A 19,088-nucleotide genomic window follows, 5' to 3' on the forward strand; every position below is an offset into this window, starting at 1 on the left:
AAAACAACCCTTTAATGCTGCTTACAAATGTACGGCTTTAATATGGATTTTTAGAAGCGTACAATATAAGGTAGAGGAAATTAATAGCTATGATATATTTTGGGAATACTTAGAATAGTTTCAATGGAATTTTAAGATATGTCATCTTAAAAATAGGTTGCTCTTTTTTCTCTACAATCATGTATGCATTTGTTATTCAGATTTATGTAGTTCACTTTAGTTGATTTAACAACATAGATGCATACATCTATAAGTGTTTGTTGGATGAATGGATAAATATTGTATAGATTTGTCAAATCTGTACTTTTTGTTTGTTTGTTTGTTTTACAAAATGTCCTGTTGGTATAACCAGATAATGTATAAATCAAATAAAAACCAGTTAGGGAATTCCATATGTGTTTATTAGCTTATTAAAAATAATCAGTTGGGGAAACTAGGCAATAGATTTATTTCTAAAAGGGAATCTTATTTATACAAGTTGAGGTTTTCAATTTGATAACTTTCTTATACCAGAACTTTGATATTGAAAAAAAGAATAATTTCGAGTTTTAAAAAATCAGACAGATTGGTTGCTTGGAACAAATTGAATAAATTATATTGTTAATAAAATGATGGTCAATTGAGTCATTTGTGTGCAAAATATTGTGCAAGGCCCGGGTACAGAACAAGGAATAATAAGACACGCCCTGAAGGAGCACATCGTCTAGTGGGGGGGACAGACCAAGCACGCAAAACAAATTGCAATATTATGTGATAAGTTCTTTAAAAGAGGTAAGAGCAACGTGGTTTGGGAGCAGAGGAGGAAGGAAGCAGCATCCTGCCTGGATGAGCCAGGGAACACAGAAGGGAAGCCTATTATCTCGTTCCATCTTTACAACACTCTTACGAGGTAGGTAATCTAAGTGGCAAGTAGCTTGGAGTGTCAGTGTTGAGGTGAGGACTGGCAGCAGAGGGAAAATGCAGAAAAATGTGGCTAGAACTATCAGTTGGCACTAAAGTAAGAGTGGTCTTCCATACAGCACAGAGGATGGGATGTCATTGGCAAACGGTAGAAAGTCAACAAGTGGTTTGCAGTAGAAATTAATAAGATGAAATTTAATTTTAAAAAGATGACTCAGGCAGCAAAGTGGAAGATGGCCTGGAGTATAGGAAATATTCAAGGCAGAAATGGGTTAGAAGCTCTTGCAATAGTGCAGGGAGTGGTGAGAAGGGCCTGGATCAAGATAAATGAAGTAGCATGGAGAGATGAGATTATCCTCCAGAGATATGATGCAGAAATTGGAGGTCTCTCATGTATAGTCAACATTTTATTTGACCGTGCGTGGTATGGCATGTGTTAAGTGAGCATTGAAAAGTGTGATTTATTATCATGACAATTTTGCAAATGATTTGAATATATAGTATATCATCTTAATTCAGACCCAAAACTCAATTAAGCAGATTTAAATAATTATTCAAATTTCTCTTGGTAAGTAAACAGTTGTGCAAATGTTGCTTAATGTACCTTATCACTTACCGAAAACATTTTTAATGCTCTGCTTCTTAATAATAAATTAAATATTATTTCTTGCTCTTTTCTCTGTGTTCACCCAAATGCCCACTGTGGGGCATTATACAAATAATAACACACAGACTAGGCAATGCTACTTTTCTTAAACCTTTCATTTGTTTCCCAGGTACTCTGGTTGTGAAAATACATGAGATAAATCATGAAGGCCACTATCATCTTCCTCCTGCTTGCACAAGTTTCCTGGGCCGGACCGTTTCAACAGAGAGGCTTATTTGACTTTATGCTAGAAGATGAGGCTTCTGGGATAAGCCCAGATGAGCACGCTCCTGAAATTCCTGAATTAGATCCCCTGGGACCGATGTGTCCCTTCCGCTGCCAATGCCATCTTAGAGTCGTCCAGTGTTCTGATTTGGGTGAGTGGGATGCAGGCTTCCTTCACCTGCCTTGTTTGTTTAATTCATGCAAATGGTGTCTCTGAGAGTTTAGCATTTTCATCTTTAATCTCTGCAATTCCAAATGTGAGAGACAGTGCCACCTAATGAGAAGCAAAGGAAGCAGAACAGTAGAGAAGAGAAGTAGCTTTGAAATTAGGAGATTTCCTTTTTCTCTTTCTTTCTTTCTTTCTTTCTTTCTTTCTTTCTTTCTTTCTTTCTTTCTTTCTTTCTTCCTTCCTTCCTTCCTTCCTTCCTTCCTTCCTTCCTTCCTTCCTTCCTTCCTTCCTTCCTTCCTTCCTTCCTTCCTTCCTTCCTTCCTTCCTTTCTTTCTTTCTTTCTTTCTTTCTTTCTTTCTTTCTTTCTTTCTTTCTTTCTTTCTTTCCTTCTTTCTTCCTTTCTCTTTCTCTCTCTTTCTTTTCTCTCTCTCTCTCTCTCTCTCTCTCTCTCGCTCACTCGCTTGCTCACTTTCTTTTTCTTTTCTTTCAGTCAGGGCTCCAACATTTGCAATCTTAGACACATCAATTTTATAAATCATTCTGAGCTTTATGGCCCTCCTTCTACAAAATAAAATTTTGAACAAAATGATGTCTTTCTTATGTTCTATGATTTGCTTTTGTAAATCTTAGATATTAAGAAAACCTGGACAGTCTCTCTACTCTTAACTTAATGCAGATAACAGATTTTAACATTACTGAATTATAAAGTATGCAGTTATCAAAAGCAAAACAAGTAACATTTTACAACAAAACCTTATCTTTCAAGTACCAAAATACTCCCTTAATCTCTGGCTCTTAGTTTTGCTTTTACCTTTGGCATTTTATAATCCAGCTGTTTAGAGTCTTTAGAAAATTTCAAAGGAAATATTTATAAGTAAGGTATGGTGTAAATATTCAGTATAATCTTGGAGCATATATCTTAAGCTTAACACTCTAAAGACAGTGTGATTATCCATATTTTAAGAAAAATTTGGTCTGGAAATTCCAAGAGTAATATACTTAGAAGATAAATCTCCAGAAAGTTTGAAGCCCCAGTGGCTGGGTCAAAGGGTAATGACCTTAGTTTACACAACAGCTGATTCACATTCCTCTTTTCTTTTGATATGTTTTCTTATTGAAAAGAAAAAAAATCCTTATAGAATGATTCTGCCATGGTGTATTTCCTTATGTAAGAAATCCCATAACATAGTAAGGTATATCTTTCAGAAGCCCTATATTTATTCAGAACATGTTTTCTAGCAGTATTTTGCAGGGAAAAAATGCCCCAGCTTCTATGGTTGCAATAAACTATATGCAGAAGCCCAGCAAAACATAAAGCATATTCAATAACAACTGAAACACAGTGAGATAGCTTCTTCAATGCTGACATTTATTGTATAGCCATTTAAACCCAAATAAAAGGTGTGTATAAAGACTTTCAAAAGGCTACATGTTAACTCCACAAGCTTAATTTGTTCACTAATATAGCAAATATACTGAGAGCTCACTATGGGTCAGTTCTGTTCTAGGCCCTTGGGAGGAAGGGATGAGCAAATCCCTGTTCTCGTGAATCTTATATTCTAGTGGTGATGACTATTCCTTTTTGAATTATGTATTTACAATAAGAGAGATTGGGTTGCTTTCAAATTCTTTAGAAACTTTTATTTTATAAGCATCTAAAGATGACCTGCATTATTGTCTTGAGTAGGAAAATAATGGGGTTGAAAAAAATCAGAACAAAGAAATCATCATTTGATGAATATAGTAGGATATACTTGGGATAAACTTTTCTGAAGTTATTAAAATAGCAAAACTCCCAAGAAATGTGACTCAAGTTAAATTTCACGTTGCCTCTGAGAACAAGGTTAAAAGGATGTGTTATTACTCCCACTATATAAATTATCAAAAATGAAGGGTTGATGATTTTAAGGAGGGAAGAGTAGGCTAGTCACTTTATCGAAGTTTTATTTTTTCATAAACATAGTTTCCATTTGTTTCTATGAAAAAATATTTTATAAAGCTTGACCCTGATGAAAGCATTGGGCCAGTGTTCCAATTCTCTATCATGTAAAAGGCACAAGCTTATTGCTCGAAAGTAAAAAAAGAAAACAATGTAGTCATAGGAAGCATCAAGTTCACTGACATGGGAATCTTATGATACAGTTTTGTTGTTATTGTTATTGTTTTGTTTTTAGATGAGAATGTTTTCTATATATGCTGTCTTTTTTCTAAGAGTCCAAAGTGTACATCATTCCTTTATTACACTTAGGTTTAGGGCTGTCATATACTAACCAAGTAGCTAAGATTGTAAGAATGATTTGTTTTTAGAAACCATGTTTAACTAAGAGAACTAAGTTCCAATGAGCAGTGGCCTCAGCCAAGGCACTTTTCATCTTTATTGATTCAATGATGCATGTGTAAATATATTGTAAAAATTTTAATCAGATGGTTTCTAAGACAGAAAATGCATTTCTTAAAAGGGAGAGAAATCGACTTGCCTTTAAGAAAAACTAACCCCATTCATATCTTCAACTACTGTTTAACTCTTGCTTATTGTATGATCTTGGCACGCTATCTCAAGAGCCTTGATACCTTTAGAAAAATCACAGTCATCAAGATTTTATTACATGTGTGAGGTACCTGGCTCATAGTAGCAGCTCATACATGCTTTGATTACATGATGATTATGTGAAGTAAAATTGAAGAAAGGTAGAAAGAGAGAAAGGAAGGAGAAATGGGTAACTTCAATCTTTCGTATTTTATTCTTTGTTTTATGTCCTCTAGTGATCTGAGAATGAAGCCTGAATTATTACAATAAAGAAAACAATGCAGTGCACTTGAGAATGGCCAATGTTAGTGCTTATCTGTGTCAAAGACTAATGTTGTCTTCAGATCTATGCAGCCAGAGCTTTTAATGAGCAGCAACAGAGTTTGAAGACAATAATCCTTTGTCATCGTATTATCTGAACAATATTTAATGTAAAACAAACTTTTTAAAATTAAAATATGTGACTATTTTTTTCATCTAAGAAATAGTTTTGGCAAAGTTAAACAGTGTTAAAATTTTTAATAGTTCTTTCAAAACAAAGAAGTAAAAACTATGAAATTAAAATTAAGTAATTACTCCATGGGAAAATGTGAGGCCTTCTGGAAGATGCAATGACTGTTTTAGTTCCTAACTCTAATTTATCAGAGTAGTTTGGAAGTGAGATTCTCTAGAGCATGGGGGCTTGAAAAGACAAATATGAATTCTCCATTGATGTTGGCCAAATTGTTTTGTTGAATTTATTGCAATTTAGCTTGTAATTTGAACCAGAATTATATGAGACCTATATCTTCTCTTCTTTCTTTATCTATCTTTCTAAGACATAAAACAATTTACTGTTAATTATAGCATTTATAAAAATAATATTGAAAAGAAATGTAGGATTAGCAAATTCAGAAATCTATGGGCTATTTTAAAATAATAAACCCACAATGTAACTTATTCTTGTTAAATCTTTTAAAAATATCCTAATATTGATCTTGATTAGATGCTATGTTTTATGTGCTTGGTATCTTGAAGGAAGACAGTTTCCCTTACTTGTATACTCTTTGGCTCAGCCATTCATCTTTGGATCAGGTGTCACCAGGTAGCATAATTTGGTAATGACTTTCCTCTCACTGCTGAAATGCAAATCAATGCTGATAAATTGAATAAGCATAAACATACTCTTAAAATTATTTAATAGTGGAAAAAACTTGGGTTATGCAGTAAAACACCTCTGAATTCAAATTTTGCTTTGCCTTTTACTTGCTATAACTGTAACTTTGAAACTTTCAAAACCTTGTTTCCTCATTTGTTAAATGGGAAAATATCTTATTTCACTGGGTAAGAATAGAAAATATATGGGAAAATGTGTATCATAGTAACTGTTATATTTCATTTACTATTTTAAACCAAGTTGGCTAACAACATAAGGCTATTTCTGATATGTAATTTTATTTTCAACTTGAAATTGAGAGTTTTTAGTAATATATGGCTTTTCAAGCTGTATACAAAATAATGCCCTCTCTCCCATTCCCTCTAAAAAGGGCCACACCATCTTGAAATATAGAGAAGAAGCAAAAAATTGTACAAGTATCAAGCAATTCAGTGTACTCCAAACCAATATTCCTTATAACAAAATAAGTTTGGTTGAGTTGAGAACAATAAAGCATTTGGCTATCTTATAATCATAAAAAATTTACAGACCACATGTTTGGCCCTCTAGAAATGGTTTCAGAAGATGGAACACATTTAGTTTTGCCATGTAAAAGCATTACAAATAACTACTGGCTCCTAAGCTGTACCTCATAATGCAAAGGATATTTTAATTTAAAAATATCTCAGGAAAAATTACAATCTTTTTAAATTGCATAAAGTTAGTTTCTTCTTTTTTAATTGTTTTGTTTGAACTGCTGAAAATTTTGCCAGTGGTTATCGCTTGAGACATAATATAGCACAGCTTGTTGCTTGGCTGGGGAAACTGGTTTTCCAGAAGCAAATCTTATGTATGAGGTAAATGAACCGTTAGACTTCTCCCATGAAATCAACCCAGAAAAGATAAATCAGCACTGTTTTGTAGAGGGGAAGACAGAATGCTAGAAGCTCAGTTGCCTTCACAGTTTATGTCTGGCTCTGCAGCAGCAGGGATGTGGAGTGTCCTTCATTTAGTTTCAGGCGCATCAAAGGTTGTCTCCAAAACATGGTACAGGCAGGAGGCTGTGCATAGAGCATGCCCAGAGGGGTCCCTAAATTGGCATTGGGTACGGGTGGAGTATGGCTGATCCTTAATCCTTGGATGAAGCATGAGTAATGCTCAAATGTAACCCAGATAATCAAGTCTCTTGCCTAAAGGGGTTAAAGATAGGGAAGAGGATGAGAGGAGTCAGAGAAGGCCAAAGGCGGCGGCGTCTGTCTCCTTGACTTGAGAACTGACATATCCCTGGTTTCCTTCTCTGTCCCAGGAGGGAGCAAGAGGCAGCTGTGTGGGATCAAGGCATTTTGTTAGACTGCAGCTGTGATGCATTCTCCCTTGGAAGAACAGCCCTGGCTCCAGGGGACATGGTGGGAATTCTTTAGCTGGAATATCAATTCCCTGGGTAAAAGAGGAAAACCATGAGACCCTCTAATCTTAAGTTCTTCCCATCAAAAAGAGTAGCAATAAGATTATTATGCATTTCCTTGAAAATAAGGATAAAGAAAGTAAACCAGTTTGCAATCCATTCTTAATAAAAGGAGAAAGCCCTGCAGCAACTATACTGAACATTCAAGACTGTTACCCTTGACTTAGTCTGAAGACTGCTTTGAGATAGCTTCTGTAGCTTGCCTACTTCTGTCCATTCACTATAATCTACATTTGCCTTGATCATTCTATAATAATCAGTTGTTTGTACACATATATAATTATTCAATATCTTTTAAACACCTTGTTCTATATTGATATTCTTTCTTCACCAGAGGGAAGTACAGTAATAATTAATCTTTGTACACTCTCTGCTCAACCAAGTGCCGTATACTTGGTAGGCTCTTAAACATCATTAAACGTTTGATGAATGAATAAATGAATGTATGCATAGCTTGGTGCTTGGATAAGTGCTTGGATGAGTATTCTACAATATTTTTGGCTCTACCAAGCTGGAACAGGAGGGAATATAGCTGACTAGGAAATAAGTCATGGAGCTGTGGTCCAGCTTTTTCCCTTTGCTTCTTTCCTTTGAGGATGACCATAAAACCAAAAAGCTTAGACAGTCCTTTGAGTTTGTTTGGAAAGAAGATGAAATTAAAGGGGAGAATCTTCTGTTTCTGAAGCCCTTGTCTAACTGATACCACAGTCAAATTGCCATTTTTTTAAGTGAGAAAGAGGGAAATATGCCTGCCTTGAGCAGAAATGATTTTTAGTGGGGCTGGGGCTCCTGAATATTATTTTGCTCATTTGCCAAAAACTGAATTGTACCACCATTGTTGTAATTATGAAGTTGAAGACAGAATTATAAAAAAAAAAATACTTGGAAATCAGTAAGAATAAATCTTGGAGTTTGGACTCTTGCCACATGGCAGAAAAAAAAAATTTAAAAAGTATGATGTTTTAGGATGACCTGGCCTTTGTCCAACATGATGTTTACCAGATTGCTGACATTTGCTAGCAGAACAATGCTATTCATCACTGAGACAACCAAAAGGAGAAAGGAAAAAAAAGAGTACATTTTTGACTAGCTTTCATGCAGAGATGATTTTATGGTAATGGCATAAGTAAAGTCTTATTTACTTTAGTAAGTAATCATATTTTAAAGAAGATAAAGCTCGTTTTACTTTATCTTCTTTAAATTAGGAGAGAAGATAACTAATTTGGTCTACCTTGGAAATACAGTGTTTTAATGAAAAATTTAGAATTATATTAAATGATGCTCATTGAAAATTACATTTAGGAAACTACTTTGTTCCTATTATTATTGCTGAATAAATATTACCCCTAAACATGGTGGCTTAAGAAAATAATTTTATTTTGCTCATGACTTGAGGTATGATAAATTTGAGAAGGGCTCAGAAGGGCTGTTCTCACTCGAGGTTTCTCATGCATCTGCAGTCAAACAGCTGGGAACATAGGCACGGGAAGGCTAGCTTGGGCGAGACACCCAAGGCAGGTCAATCTCATTACTAACAGTTGGTGCTGCTGTCACCTGAGAGCTCAGCTGATCTGTCATCTGGAGTGCCTCAGGTGGCCTCTTCTGCATGGTGGTTTAAGTGCAGAAATAGTTTTTCTATGGCCCCTGGCTGTCCCAGAGCAAACATTTCAGGAAAACTGGGTAGCGGCTATACAATCTTTTCTGACCTAGCCTCAAATGTCATAATATTTCACTTAACCTATTGGTTCCCAGAGCCATCATAAGGCCATCCCAAATTCAAAGGGAAGGAAGGGGAATTAGATTTCACCTCTTGATGGGATTGGGATAAGTTCCTATGGTAGAAGAGCATGTCGGATAGGAAATTTAATTAATGCCATCTTTAGAACATATAATTATCTCTATATTTAGATTTATATACATTTGTAATGTATTTAATAAGTATGAGCATAAATTATGTATTATATAAATAATACCTACAGATATTACCTGTCCCTCATGAAGGTCATTATTTAACAATTACAAACTACTTAGGAGATTCAATATATTATATTTAAATAATTTACAAGTTAACTTCATAGTTACTTAAATATTTGACTTGAGATTGTAAGAAAGGCATTAAGTCATATTCCCATGACTTTGTCACCATTATAGGACATCTTTTGAAGCAAATTTTGCCTGGCTAATTGATATCATTTAAAATGCTTAATATCTTTTTTCATATACAATTTTATGAATAATCATAAAATTCATCAATATCAATAAGAATTATTTAGTTAAAAGTCATACATAGTTCATGCAATAATATATGACTAAAGTAGGATTTGTTTATTTAAAAGTTTAAAAATTTAAGATTGAGTAAATTTTTTCATAAATACTACCTGATTTATACTCTTAATATTAATTTTAGTTCAAATAAATAATTCTTAATAATCAAAAATAATCTTTAACTCTCTTATATTTCTACTTCAATTTACTCTAGGCTCAGTATTTTCAGATGAGGAATTAGAGGCTGAGGGATGCTAATTTATAGGTTGCAGCCATCTCTAGTTAGTGGATGACTTGATTTTAACCCAATTAATTCTGTCTCTAAAGATGTATAAGCTAAACTGTTATTTTATAGATTTGCAAAATGGCCCTAGCCTTCCCATGCCTATGTTCCCAGCTGTTTGACTGCAGATGCATGAGAAACCTCGAGTGAGAACAGCCCTTCTGAGCCCTTCTCAAATTTATCATATTTCAAGTCATGAGCAAAATAAAATTATTTTCTTAAGCCACTATGTTTAGGGATAATATTTATTCAGCAATAATAATAGGAACAAAGTAGTTTCCTAAATGTAATTTTCAATGACTGTAGCTTTTGCTGCCATTAAAATAGGGTTGAATCGACCAGGAACAGTGTTTGAGGGGTCTAATTACTTGATGGGGAACATGTGCTTACTAAATGGAAGGCTTCCTGTCCAAAGGCAGAGCTTGGAAGACAAGCTCTCCAGAGGCCCTAGACTTTATGGGAACGATGATGAATACAGCAAGACCAGAAAATGTCTGACAAGAAAAACAACCTAGGACCAAGATCTTTACATGAAAAATCTATATTTCAGATACTTGAAAAATGATTTCAGCCTCCAAGATACTATGCATTATAATTGTATTGTACAGAAAAAAAAGATTTACAGACTAATAATCAGCAAGATAATTGGAGCTGCACTCTCTTTTTTTCCTATGGATAATAATTGTAGGTAGTAGTCACTGAGACCCTGCTGTGCATTATAGTAGAAGATTATTTTGTAGAATAGCTTATTGAATTTTCAGAAAAAATTCTGTGAAAGTTATAGGAAAACTGAGGCACAGGGGGCTTAAACAAGTCTAGTGATCTTAGGAATCAAGAAGAGGAATCAGGATTGAAATTCAAATAACAGTCTTATAAAAAGAAGTTATTATGGAAACATTTTTAAATCTGCAAGTTGTATAGAATAAGGTGAGACCTTTGTATCTCAACCACAGAGTTTCAAGCAGTATCAACTAATGCCATTATTTTTCTATGTATCTTCACCCACTTTCCCCTTCCATTTTGAAGTAAATTCCAGTTATCCTATTATTTTACCCAACAATATACACATCAGTATGTTTGTCTGAAAAATAAAACTCTTAAATAAAATAATTATAGCAACTAGATTACACCCCAAAATAACAAAAATTTCTTAACATTAAACAGCCATTTGATGTACACATTTCTAATCATCTCATAAATATTATAAACACATATTTTATAGTTTATGTGAATCAGGATCCAAAATGAAATACATACATTGAATTTTTTAAAGTTCTTAAGTATTTTTAAAACTATAGTCTCACCATTTCTACATTTTGCCTTGTGATTTATTTGTTGAAGAAATTGAGATTTTGTTGGATCCATCTATTTAGTGAACTTTAGCATGTTCCTTTGATCTATTTCCTGGAAAATGGAATTTAGATCTAGAGGCTAAATTAGATCTAGATCAGGTTAAATCCAATGTAGGTTAGATCATATTTAGGATTAATTGTTTGTTCATTTGTTTGTTTCTGACAATACAAATCCATGAATCAGGATATGTTTCTTCATCTGGAGGCTTATAATTGATCCTTCCCTAGGGAAATATATGCCATGCAAAGAAACTGTTGCCAATGGATTAGTTGCCATATAAGATAGAAAAGGCAACCTTCTTTAGACACATATGTGACAAAAGGTGCTTCACAAATATGTCAAAGACACAGAAGAAAGTGAGATGAGTTTTTCAGGTGCTTATAAGGGAAATGACATATTTGATAGTAGCATTCATTTATGCAATGTTCCTGGCCAAAGGAGTATCAGAAAGGAAATTATGATCTTCACAGCCAGTTAGTTGTATCCTACTTCTTCTGAGGAAAAATAAGAACCCCTATGATAGCAAAATGTGGATAGATGGTTATAAAAATACTTGGCAAAAAAGATCTCAAAGCATTGCTGATGCATTTTTCACCATGGGCCATGCAGGCAGAATGACTAAAATTAATTAATTGGAAAGGCATCTTCTGTAAGCAAAATATCCAGAGCAAAGCTCTAATGGAAAATAGCCATTTGTCCTGCTTACCTAGAAATTACAGAAAAAAAATACTAAAATACAGGATGGTGTAGCTAGCAAAATCTTGTAAGTCAATAGCCTAAAAAGAACTTGGAGATAGTAGATCATGGTTATCTGGAGTGGTCAGGGTAAGTATTATACAGGAGGGGGACTATGGGGTGAGTATTAAAGGATTGTTAGAATGTAAATATAAGGAAATGAATGAGCTTACCATAAAATATGCATTGTACGAACAAAACTGGGTAGCTAAGAATGAGCACACGTATGTTCAAGGGACAATTGTAGATCAGTATTTAAAAAAAATACGCACAATGATCAGAGGCATAAATGGCATACCGCATAGTTCTGGCGTGAGGACTTAAACCATCTCGGTCCTTGGTCTACTGTAGCCATGAGGCACATTGGATAAGCTATTTAACTTCTTTACCTATGGAAAGAGAGCAGTAGACTCACTTAGAAGTTCCCAGATTTATGAAACAAGTAAACTTTTTTGAGTATTGACTAAATTAATTTCCTATTAATGTCAAAACTTAACAACAGACAAAACAACAACAACCTGTCATCTGCTATCATAATCATCTTTTAAAGAAGCTATATTTAAACGTAGAAATGTAAGTGGAGGCAGGAACTAGTCTCAGAAATGTGTGTGTGTGTGTGTGTGTGTGAGAGAGAGAGAGAGAGAGAGAGAGAGAGAGAATTTATATTAAAAAGAACCAGATTGCTTCTTTTTTTTTTTCTTATTTTGCAATAGACTGATTAAAAACCTCATCTTGGAATCTACCTGATCAGCATATTTGGGAATCATAAACTAGCTGATATTTAAGGGCACTTTCCTTTATGATATTCTAGGAAGTTATAAATGGGGTAATATCCCCATTTGACTCAGCTTAAGATTGTCTTTGAGTAAGCTATTTAACACTCCATATATTGTGTCTAGCCCTCAAATTATAGCATGTTATGGTTCTGATGTTAAAACCATTCTTTTAGGGGCTACAGATAGGTATGACAGACAAAAATATCATGCTGGAAGCCAGCGAGTTGTCCTTTAATCCTGTGGTCCCCACTCCCAAGCCTCAGACTGGTACCAGACCACACAGCAGGAGGTGAGCAGCAGACAAGCAGCAAAGCTTCATCTGTATCTACAGCTGCTCCTTATGTCACTGCATAAGCTCCACCTCCTGTCAGATCAGCTGCAGCATTAGATTCTCATAGGAGCACAAACCCTACTGTAAAACTGTGCATGCGAGGGATCAAGGTTATGCGCTCCTTATGAGAATCTAATGCATGATGATCAGAGGTGGAGCAGAGGTGGTGATGCCAGCACTGGGGAGCGGCTGCAAACACGGATTATCATTAGCAGAGAGCTTTGACTGCACAAGAATTGCAATGTACTCAAATCATCCCCAAACCTTATCCCCCACCCCACCCCCACCCACCCTTGGTTGTGGAAAAATTGTCTTCCATGAATTTGGTCCCTGGTGCCAAAAGGTTGAGAACCACTGCCTAGTCCACATTTTGTCACTCCCAGATAGATGAGCTTGTTCATGTCATTCAAACTTTTCTAAAAATCACGTAAAAAAATAAAATTATATACTACTTTACCTATCTCATTGGTAAATAAAATAAAACATTTTTAAATGTTTTGGCCAGGCACATTGACTCATGCCTTTAATCCCAATGCTTTAAGGGGCAGAGGCAGGACAATCACTTGAGGCCAGGAGTTCAAGATTAGCCTGGCAACATATGAAGAACTCATCTCTATAAAAATATAGAAAAAATATTTGTTGGGTGTGATGGCATGCATTTGTGATGCTAGCTACTCAGGAGGATGAAGCAGGAGGATTACTTGAACCCAGGAGTTTGAGGTTACAGTGAGCTATGATCATGCCACTGCACTCCAGCCTGAGTGACAGAGCAAGATCCTGTGTCTAAATAAATAAATGAATGAATATAATGAATTTTTAAAATGAACTCTAAAACTACATAAAACATTAATAATAAAATACATGTTAAATATCACAAATATATATGAATTTACTATTAATTCAGAGCAGGTTGTAGGATTATGATCTTAATTATTAAAATGGCTGGCTCTCTAAGAACTAGACTGCGAAAATTACAATGCCAAAGATGGTATTTTTTATTCTAAATCTTTAGAAATAAAATGTATATTATTCACCTCAATAAGTTCCTATTCTTATGAAATATTAGGATAACAACCAAAATTGTCAGCCATCCTGACATATCATTCTTTCCCTAAACATTTTAATTTTTATCTGCAGTTGGCATTGACCAAATGTTAAGAAAGTCACTAGAATTTAAGTTCACCAATGAATAAAAGTAAGCACAGCAGAAATTAAAACTTTGACAAAGAATCCAAAAATATAATGATAAAATGTAGTAACTATATTCCAAATTAAAAGAAATGTATCTTTTTTTGGTTGGAGAACATTAATTATCAAAGATTTGGCAGAAGTCTACTATGTCTAATTGCATGAAATTAGCAAATTGACATTTCCAAAAATGGCAGCGATTATAGCTGCTTGGTGTTGTTAAATATCCTCCTACAAGGTTGCTGTTCTAGTGTATTACTGTTCATCACTGAAAACACTTCATTCTTTTTATTCCCATAGGAACTGTTTCTATAGTGAGTTATATAATTATGTAGGTTCTGAATCACCTGCATTTTGATATTTAAATTTATAAAGATAGCTGGTCAAATAAGGAACAAGACATTTTCCCCACTACTAACAGAGCAGTGATGTTGTGATCAAAATTATTTGGAAAGAACTCAGAACTAGGAGATTTTTAGATAGATTTTCTGTAATTTTCATGGAAGAAATGAGGATAGTTATAATATGGCTACCATGATAGTTTATAAATATATGTTTAGATAAGATTCAAAATTTGAAAGTTATCTTCCAAGCTTAGCAATTATTATACTCTGCATTGATTTTATTTTTAATTGAAAACTGTAGATTGAATTATATTTTCTATGAGGACATGGGCAGTATCTGTCTTTTTTCTGCTATATCCCCAGGATCTAATAAGTAGATTATGCCTAGGAGGTAATCAATAATGTTTTGTTGAATGAATGAGAAAATGATCTTCAGTACTTCAAGTTTTAGATAAGATGGAGAAGTTGCTTCTACCAAAGATTGAAAAACATTTGTGATTTATGTTATGCAATCATAAACTATCTAAATTATTATATTTTATTTAATAAAATATCAAATTTTTACTTAATATCCTATATCAATATGGAATAATGCCAATGGAAGAGAGAAAGGCAAAAGACCTCATGTAACATTTTTCTCCATTGATATTCATAATGACTTATTCAAAATGACATACCTTTTCAATAATATTGATTTATCCTTATACATATAGTTGAATGACTATTGAAATATTTTTTAATACCATGGAGCATTTGGTTATTCATTCTGCTTACATTTATAAACCAAAAACAATAACTTGTTTAGTTAGACCTAAATCTAAAGTCCAAAAGTAATTTTGGAGAAGCTACACTCTCAAATTTATTTTATTTTATTCTAATCAGCCACAAATCTGTTGGTTATAAAATATCAACTAAAACTAGTATTGTTTTGGCATGCCAATTAAAACTGAAATAACTGTTCTTTCAAAAGTTTGGTAAATTTTCAAGTTCTTGATACAACAACCTGGATATATGTTCATATAATTGCCATTTTAGATCTGTGACAGTGTTAGGTGTATCAAAAAGATCTTTATAACTGATTATTTAGCTACAATAATTCTCTATCAAAAGGGTATTTATATAGAAATGTATAGATTTACAAATCACTCATGCCAAACACTTATCAAAGGAATTGCTTTTTAATAAAAGGACAATGAGGTAAAACACAGTAGATATTGAGAGATTTGGCCCATACAAAATACAAATTTTCCGCTTATGCACAAGAGTAATTACATGAGGAAAATGTCATGTTCAGTTTATAATTAAATAAAAAAATCATTTGGAATTTTGTTTGGAAAAGATAATGCAAACTTTTTAAACTATAACTAATATGATTCTTATAAGAAGAAAAATGTTTCTGATAAAATTATCATCATGACTTCATTTCTTGGTAAATAAATCCTTCAAGACTCTGTAGCCATGTATCCTTTTTTATTAACCACGTATTCCTTTTACTCTTAATCTAGGTCTGGACAAAGTGCCAAAGGATCTTCCCCCTGATACAACACTTCTTGACCTGCAAAACAACAAAATAACTGAAATCAGAGATGGTGACTTTAAGAACCTGAAGAACCTTCATGTAAGAATTATTTTATTTATTTTATTAACCACAGTAAGATATATCTCAACGTACTTTTCAAAGCAAAACCTAGGTAAAGCCAAAAGTACTAGCTAGCAATAAATAAGCACATAGTGTTTATGTACTTCTCTTTTTGGTGGTGGTGGGGAAGTAAAATAGTGTATGTAATCATATCAAATCATATAATCATAACAAAATATCATTCTCTGCTGAAAATTCACTCAATTTTCTCACAAACACCCCATGTATCTTTAGTATTTGCTTCATAAAAATTCTTTATATCATAATTCTGTGATGTTTTCATGAATAAAAATTATTATTCCAATTAGATTATACTGTAATAGTGGAACAAAACACAAAATGGATTGATCTTAGTATTATTTTATTTCCTTGTTTCTTTTTTCTTTCATCCATTTTCTAAGAAAGGTGTGAATGACCTTCCAAAGTGTCAAAGATTGATATCAAGAGAAAAAGGGATAATTATCTATATTTTATTTAGTAAATATAATTTTATCTTCATGTTTTTATATATATGTATATTTTTTGCTTTGTATTTAGGATTATGCATGCTGCATCCTTATCTGTGTTTTTATTTTGATTTTTCACTCACCTCTACTCTATATTATAATGTTGAGTCTATCAGTCAGGATTGCATCAAAAAGAGATGATTCTCTCAAAAAGGTTTCCTGCCTGTGTCTCATATGGCCACATCTACTAGGAGGACAGAAGATGAGGGTTAATGCAGTCCCCACAGGTCAGCTTCCCAGGATATAAAGAAGAATCAACAAAGGCAAAGACTGAACATAGCTGTAGTTGGGAGAGGGCATTCCAGACATGGAGAGTGACCAACCCAGTCAAATAGTGTTAGCCTTCTATGAGAGCAAATGCATTGTCTGTTCACATAGACATATGGTACCAGAGTCACCATAAAATGTGTTCTGTAGTGCAGCTCTCTACCTATGGGATGAGTGTGATGTGGCCTCCTTTCAAAATATCAGTGCACATTTAGTATAAATAAGCCAGACTTCAATGTCCTAAGTAGATACTATGAAAATCTTATTGTGTCTGTATTCCATTCTGGTAGGCCACTCTTGAAGTACTGAGCCTTGTCCTTGGCATAGATTTTAAGAAGGACATTAAAGAGTATCCAGAGAAGGATGATGATGGAAATAAGGAATCTGGAAATCATGTCTTATAGGCACAGTTGATGGAGATGTGAATGTCTAAATTGAATGTAAAGGGTCACTGGTGACATATTTGAAGGGCCCTGTTGGAGAGGCATTGTATTTACTTGCTTCAACTATAAGGTAACAGAATTATCCTAGTGAGTAGAAGTTTAAGGGAAGCAGGTCATTTTCAACATTAAGAATGAAATTTAAAGAGCTAGAATTTTCAGAAAATTGAGAGGATTGCCTAATAATGTGTTATCTATCTGTGGAGGTAAGAATTCACAACTTCTTATAATGAAATTCTTATGTTCTTAAGGTTGGGATCATAATATTAGTAAACTCTAATTTCACATCCATTTATTTCGTTTAGTCATTATAGAAAATAATTGAGGGGGATATATAGTAAGAATAAGCAACATAGTAAAATATATAAATATAAAATAAATGAACTGGCTGCTATATATTAGAATAAAAAATATAAATACAAGGGAAAATATAACATAAAATAGAATAAACTTGTCATAATATATTACATAGTTAATATAATCAAGGTAAGATTTAGTTACAAACTTTCCAACAGCCAAGATGAGAAAAGAAGTAAATATTTATCCACTGAGAGAAAATATACCAGATTTTTTAATGTAGGCAAATATTTTTTCCCCTAAGAATATAATATTCTACATTGAACAGTTAAAAGCATAGCACATAATACAATGCCATGATCAATTTATTGATGTGTCCAACAACAGAAGCACAATATGATATAAACAGTAAGTGTAAGGGCACAAAGCAAAAGAAAAATCAGACACCATCATATATCAGATTACCAGTTAGTGTCTTGAGAAAATATGGGACAAAAGAGTTTTAGAGGATTAGTAAAAGTTTGAAAGGCAGATAGAAGAGGATCACCTGTGCAAGAGGAAAGCAAAGACAGAAAAAAATAAGCAGCAGACAAATACACATACAAGCTGGCTAGAATGAAAGATAACGGGCTCTGGAACAGGTGAGGATACCTCTTGAACTAGCAGTGATCCTCGTCTTGGACTGATAGGGTCTGTTTCCACTGAAAAGATATCGAGTTTAAGCCCTACTTCACCAGCTCTCTCGCTTTCATCTGAAGTTTTCACTGGGAGTGAGCTGATGGTGAAACCAACAAGGTTTATATGTGGCTATTTAAACTGTCATTGGAAGTGGATTAATAAAATGTGGGTATATGTATACCATGGAGTACTACTCATCTATAAAAAATGATGAACTAATACCTCTTGTATTAACCAGATGGAACTGGAGCCCATTATTCTAAGTGAAGTATCACAGGAATGGAAAAACAAACACCAAATGTATCACATTAAATTGGTACTAATCAATCAACACTTTTGGGCACATAGGGAAGTGACATTCATCGGGGATCGGGCAGTTGGAAGCAGGGAGGAGGAGATGGGTATATTCAGACCTAATGAGTGCGGTGTGTGCTGTCTGGGTGATTGGTATGCTTCTAGCTTTGACTCAGGAGGTGCAAAGGCAATTTATGTGATCAAAATGTTTGTACTCCTGTAATATTCTAAAATTAAAAAAACTGTCATTGGAATAAGTTTAATGAAAAGATCATAAAAATTAATATCAATTTCAGCAAACTGAAATATTTAAAAAGGTTATAAAGTTATAACTTTATTTAATAGTTATAAAAATATTTAAAACTTATTTGCATAAGTTTACCCTAAAGCTACATTTGTAAAGATGAGAAATGCTCTTACTATAATCTCAACTTCCTGCACATTTAAGTATAATCTAAATAATTTGAAAAAGACTCTTTTATATCCTTACATAAGAGACATCTAGTTCTGTGATGCTCTCATTAAAGCTGGAATTCGTAATCATGTGTTCTTTCTTTTCCCAAGTCTCCCAAGTATGTTTTTAGGCAACCACATTTTGGCAATCCCTTTCTTTCTACTTCAAAGT

The 19,088-nt window shown here is 33.7% G+C and overlaps 1 protein-coding gene across 2 annotated transcripts in view; it reads left to right on the forward strand.

The window, feature by feature from the left end:
• The window catches only part of DCN (decorin), a 37,465-nt gene that overhangs the window by 2,445 nt on the left and 15,932 nt on the right, over nucleotides 1-19,088 (forward strand). The window contains exons 1-3 of one of the 2 annotated variants that reach the window (XM_012753879.2): nucleotides 694-889; nucleotides 1,677-1,923; nucleotides 15,848-15,960. In XM_012753879.2, the coding sequence (XP_012609333.1) occupies nucleotides 1,710-1,923; nucleotides 15,848-15,960 (327 nt within the window). In that variant the 5' untranslated portion in view covers nucleotides 694-889; nucleotides 1,677-1,709. Of the gene's footprint in view, nucleotides 1-693; nucleotides 890-1,676; nucleotides 1,924-15,847; nucleotides 15,961-19,088 lie in introns of those variants that run through there. The other variant, XM_012753880.2, reaches the window with a different exon arrangement.

Source organism: Microcebus murinus, chromosome 10, assembly GCF_040939455.1.
Source record: "Microcebus murinus isolate Inina chromosome 10, M.murinus_Inina_mat1.0, whole genome shotgun sequence".
In the NCBI taxonomy this organism is placed as follows: domain Eukaryota; kingdom Metazoa; phylum Chordata; class Mammalia; order Primates; family Cheirogaleidae; genus Microcebus; species Microcebus murinus.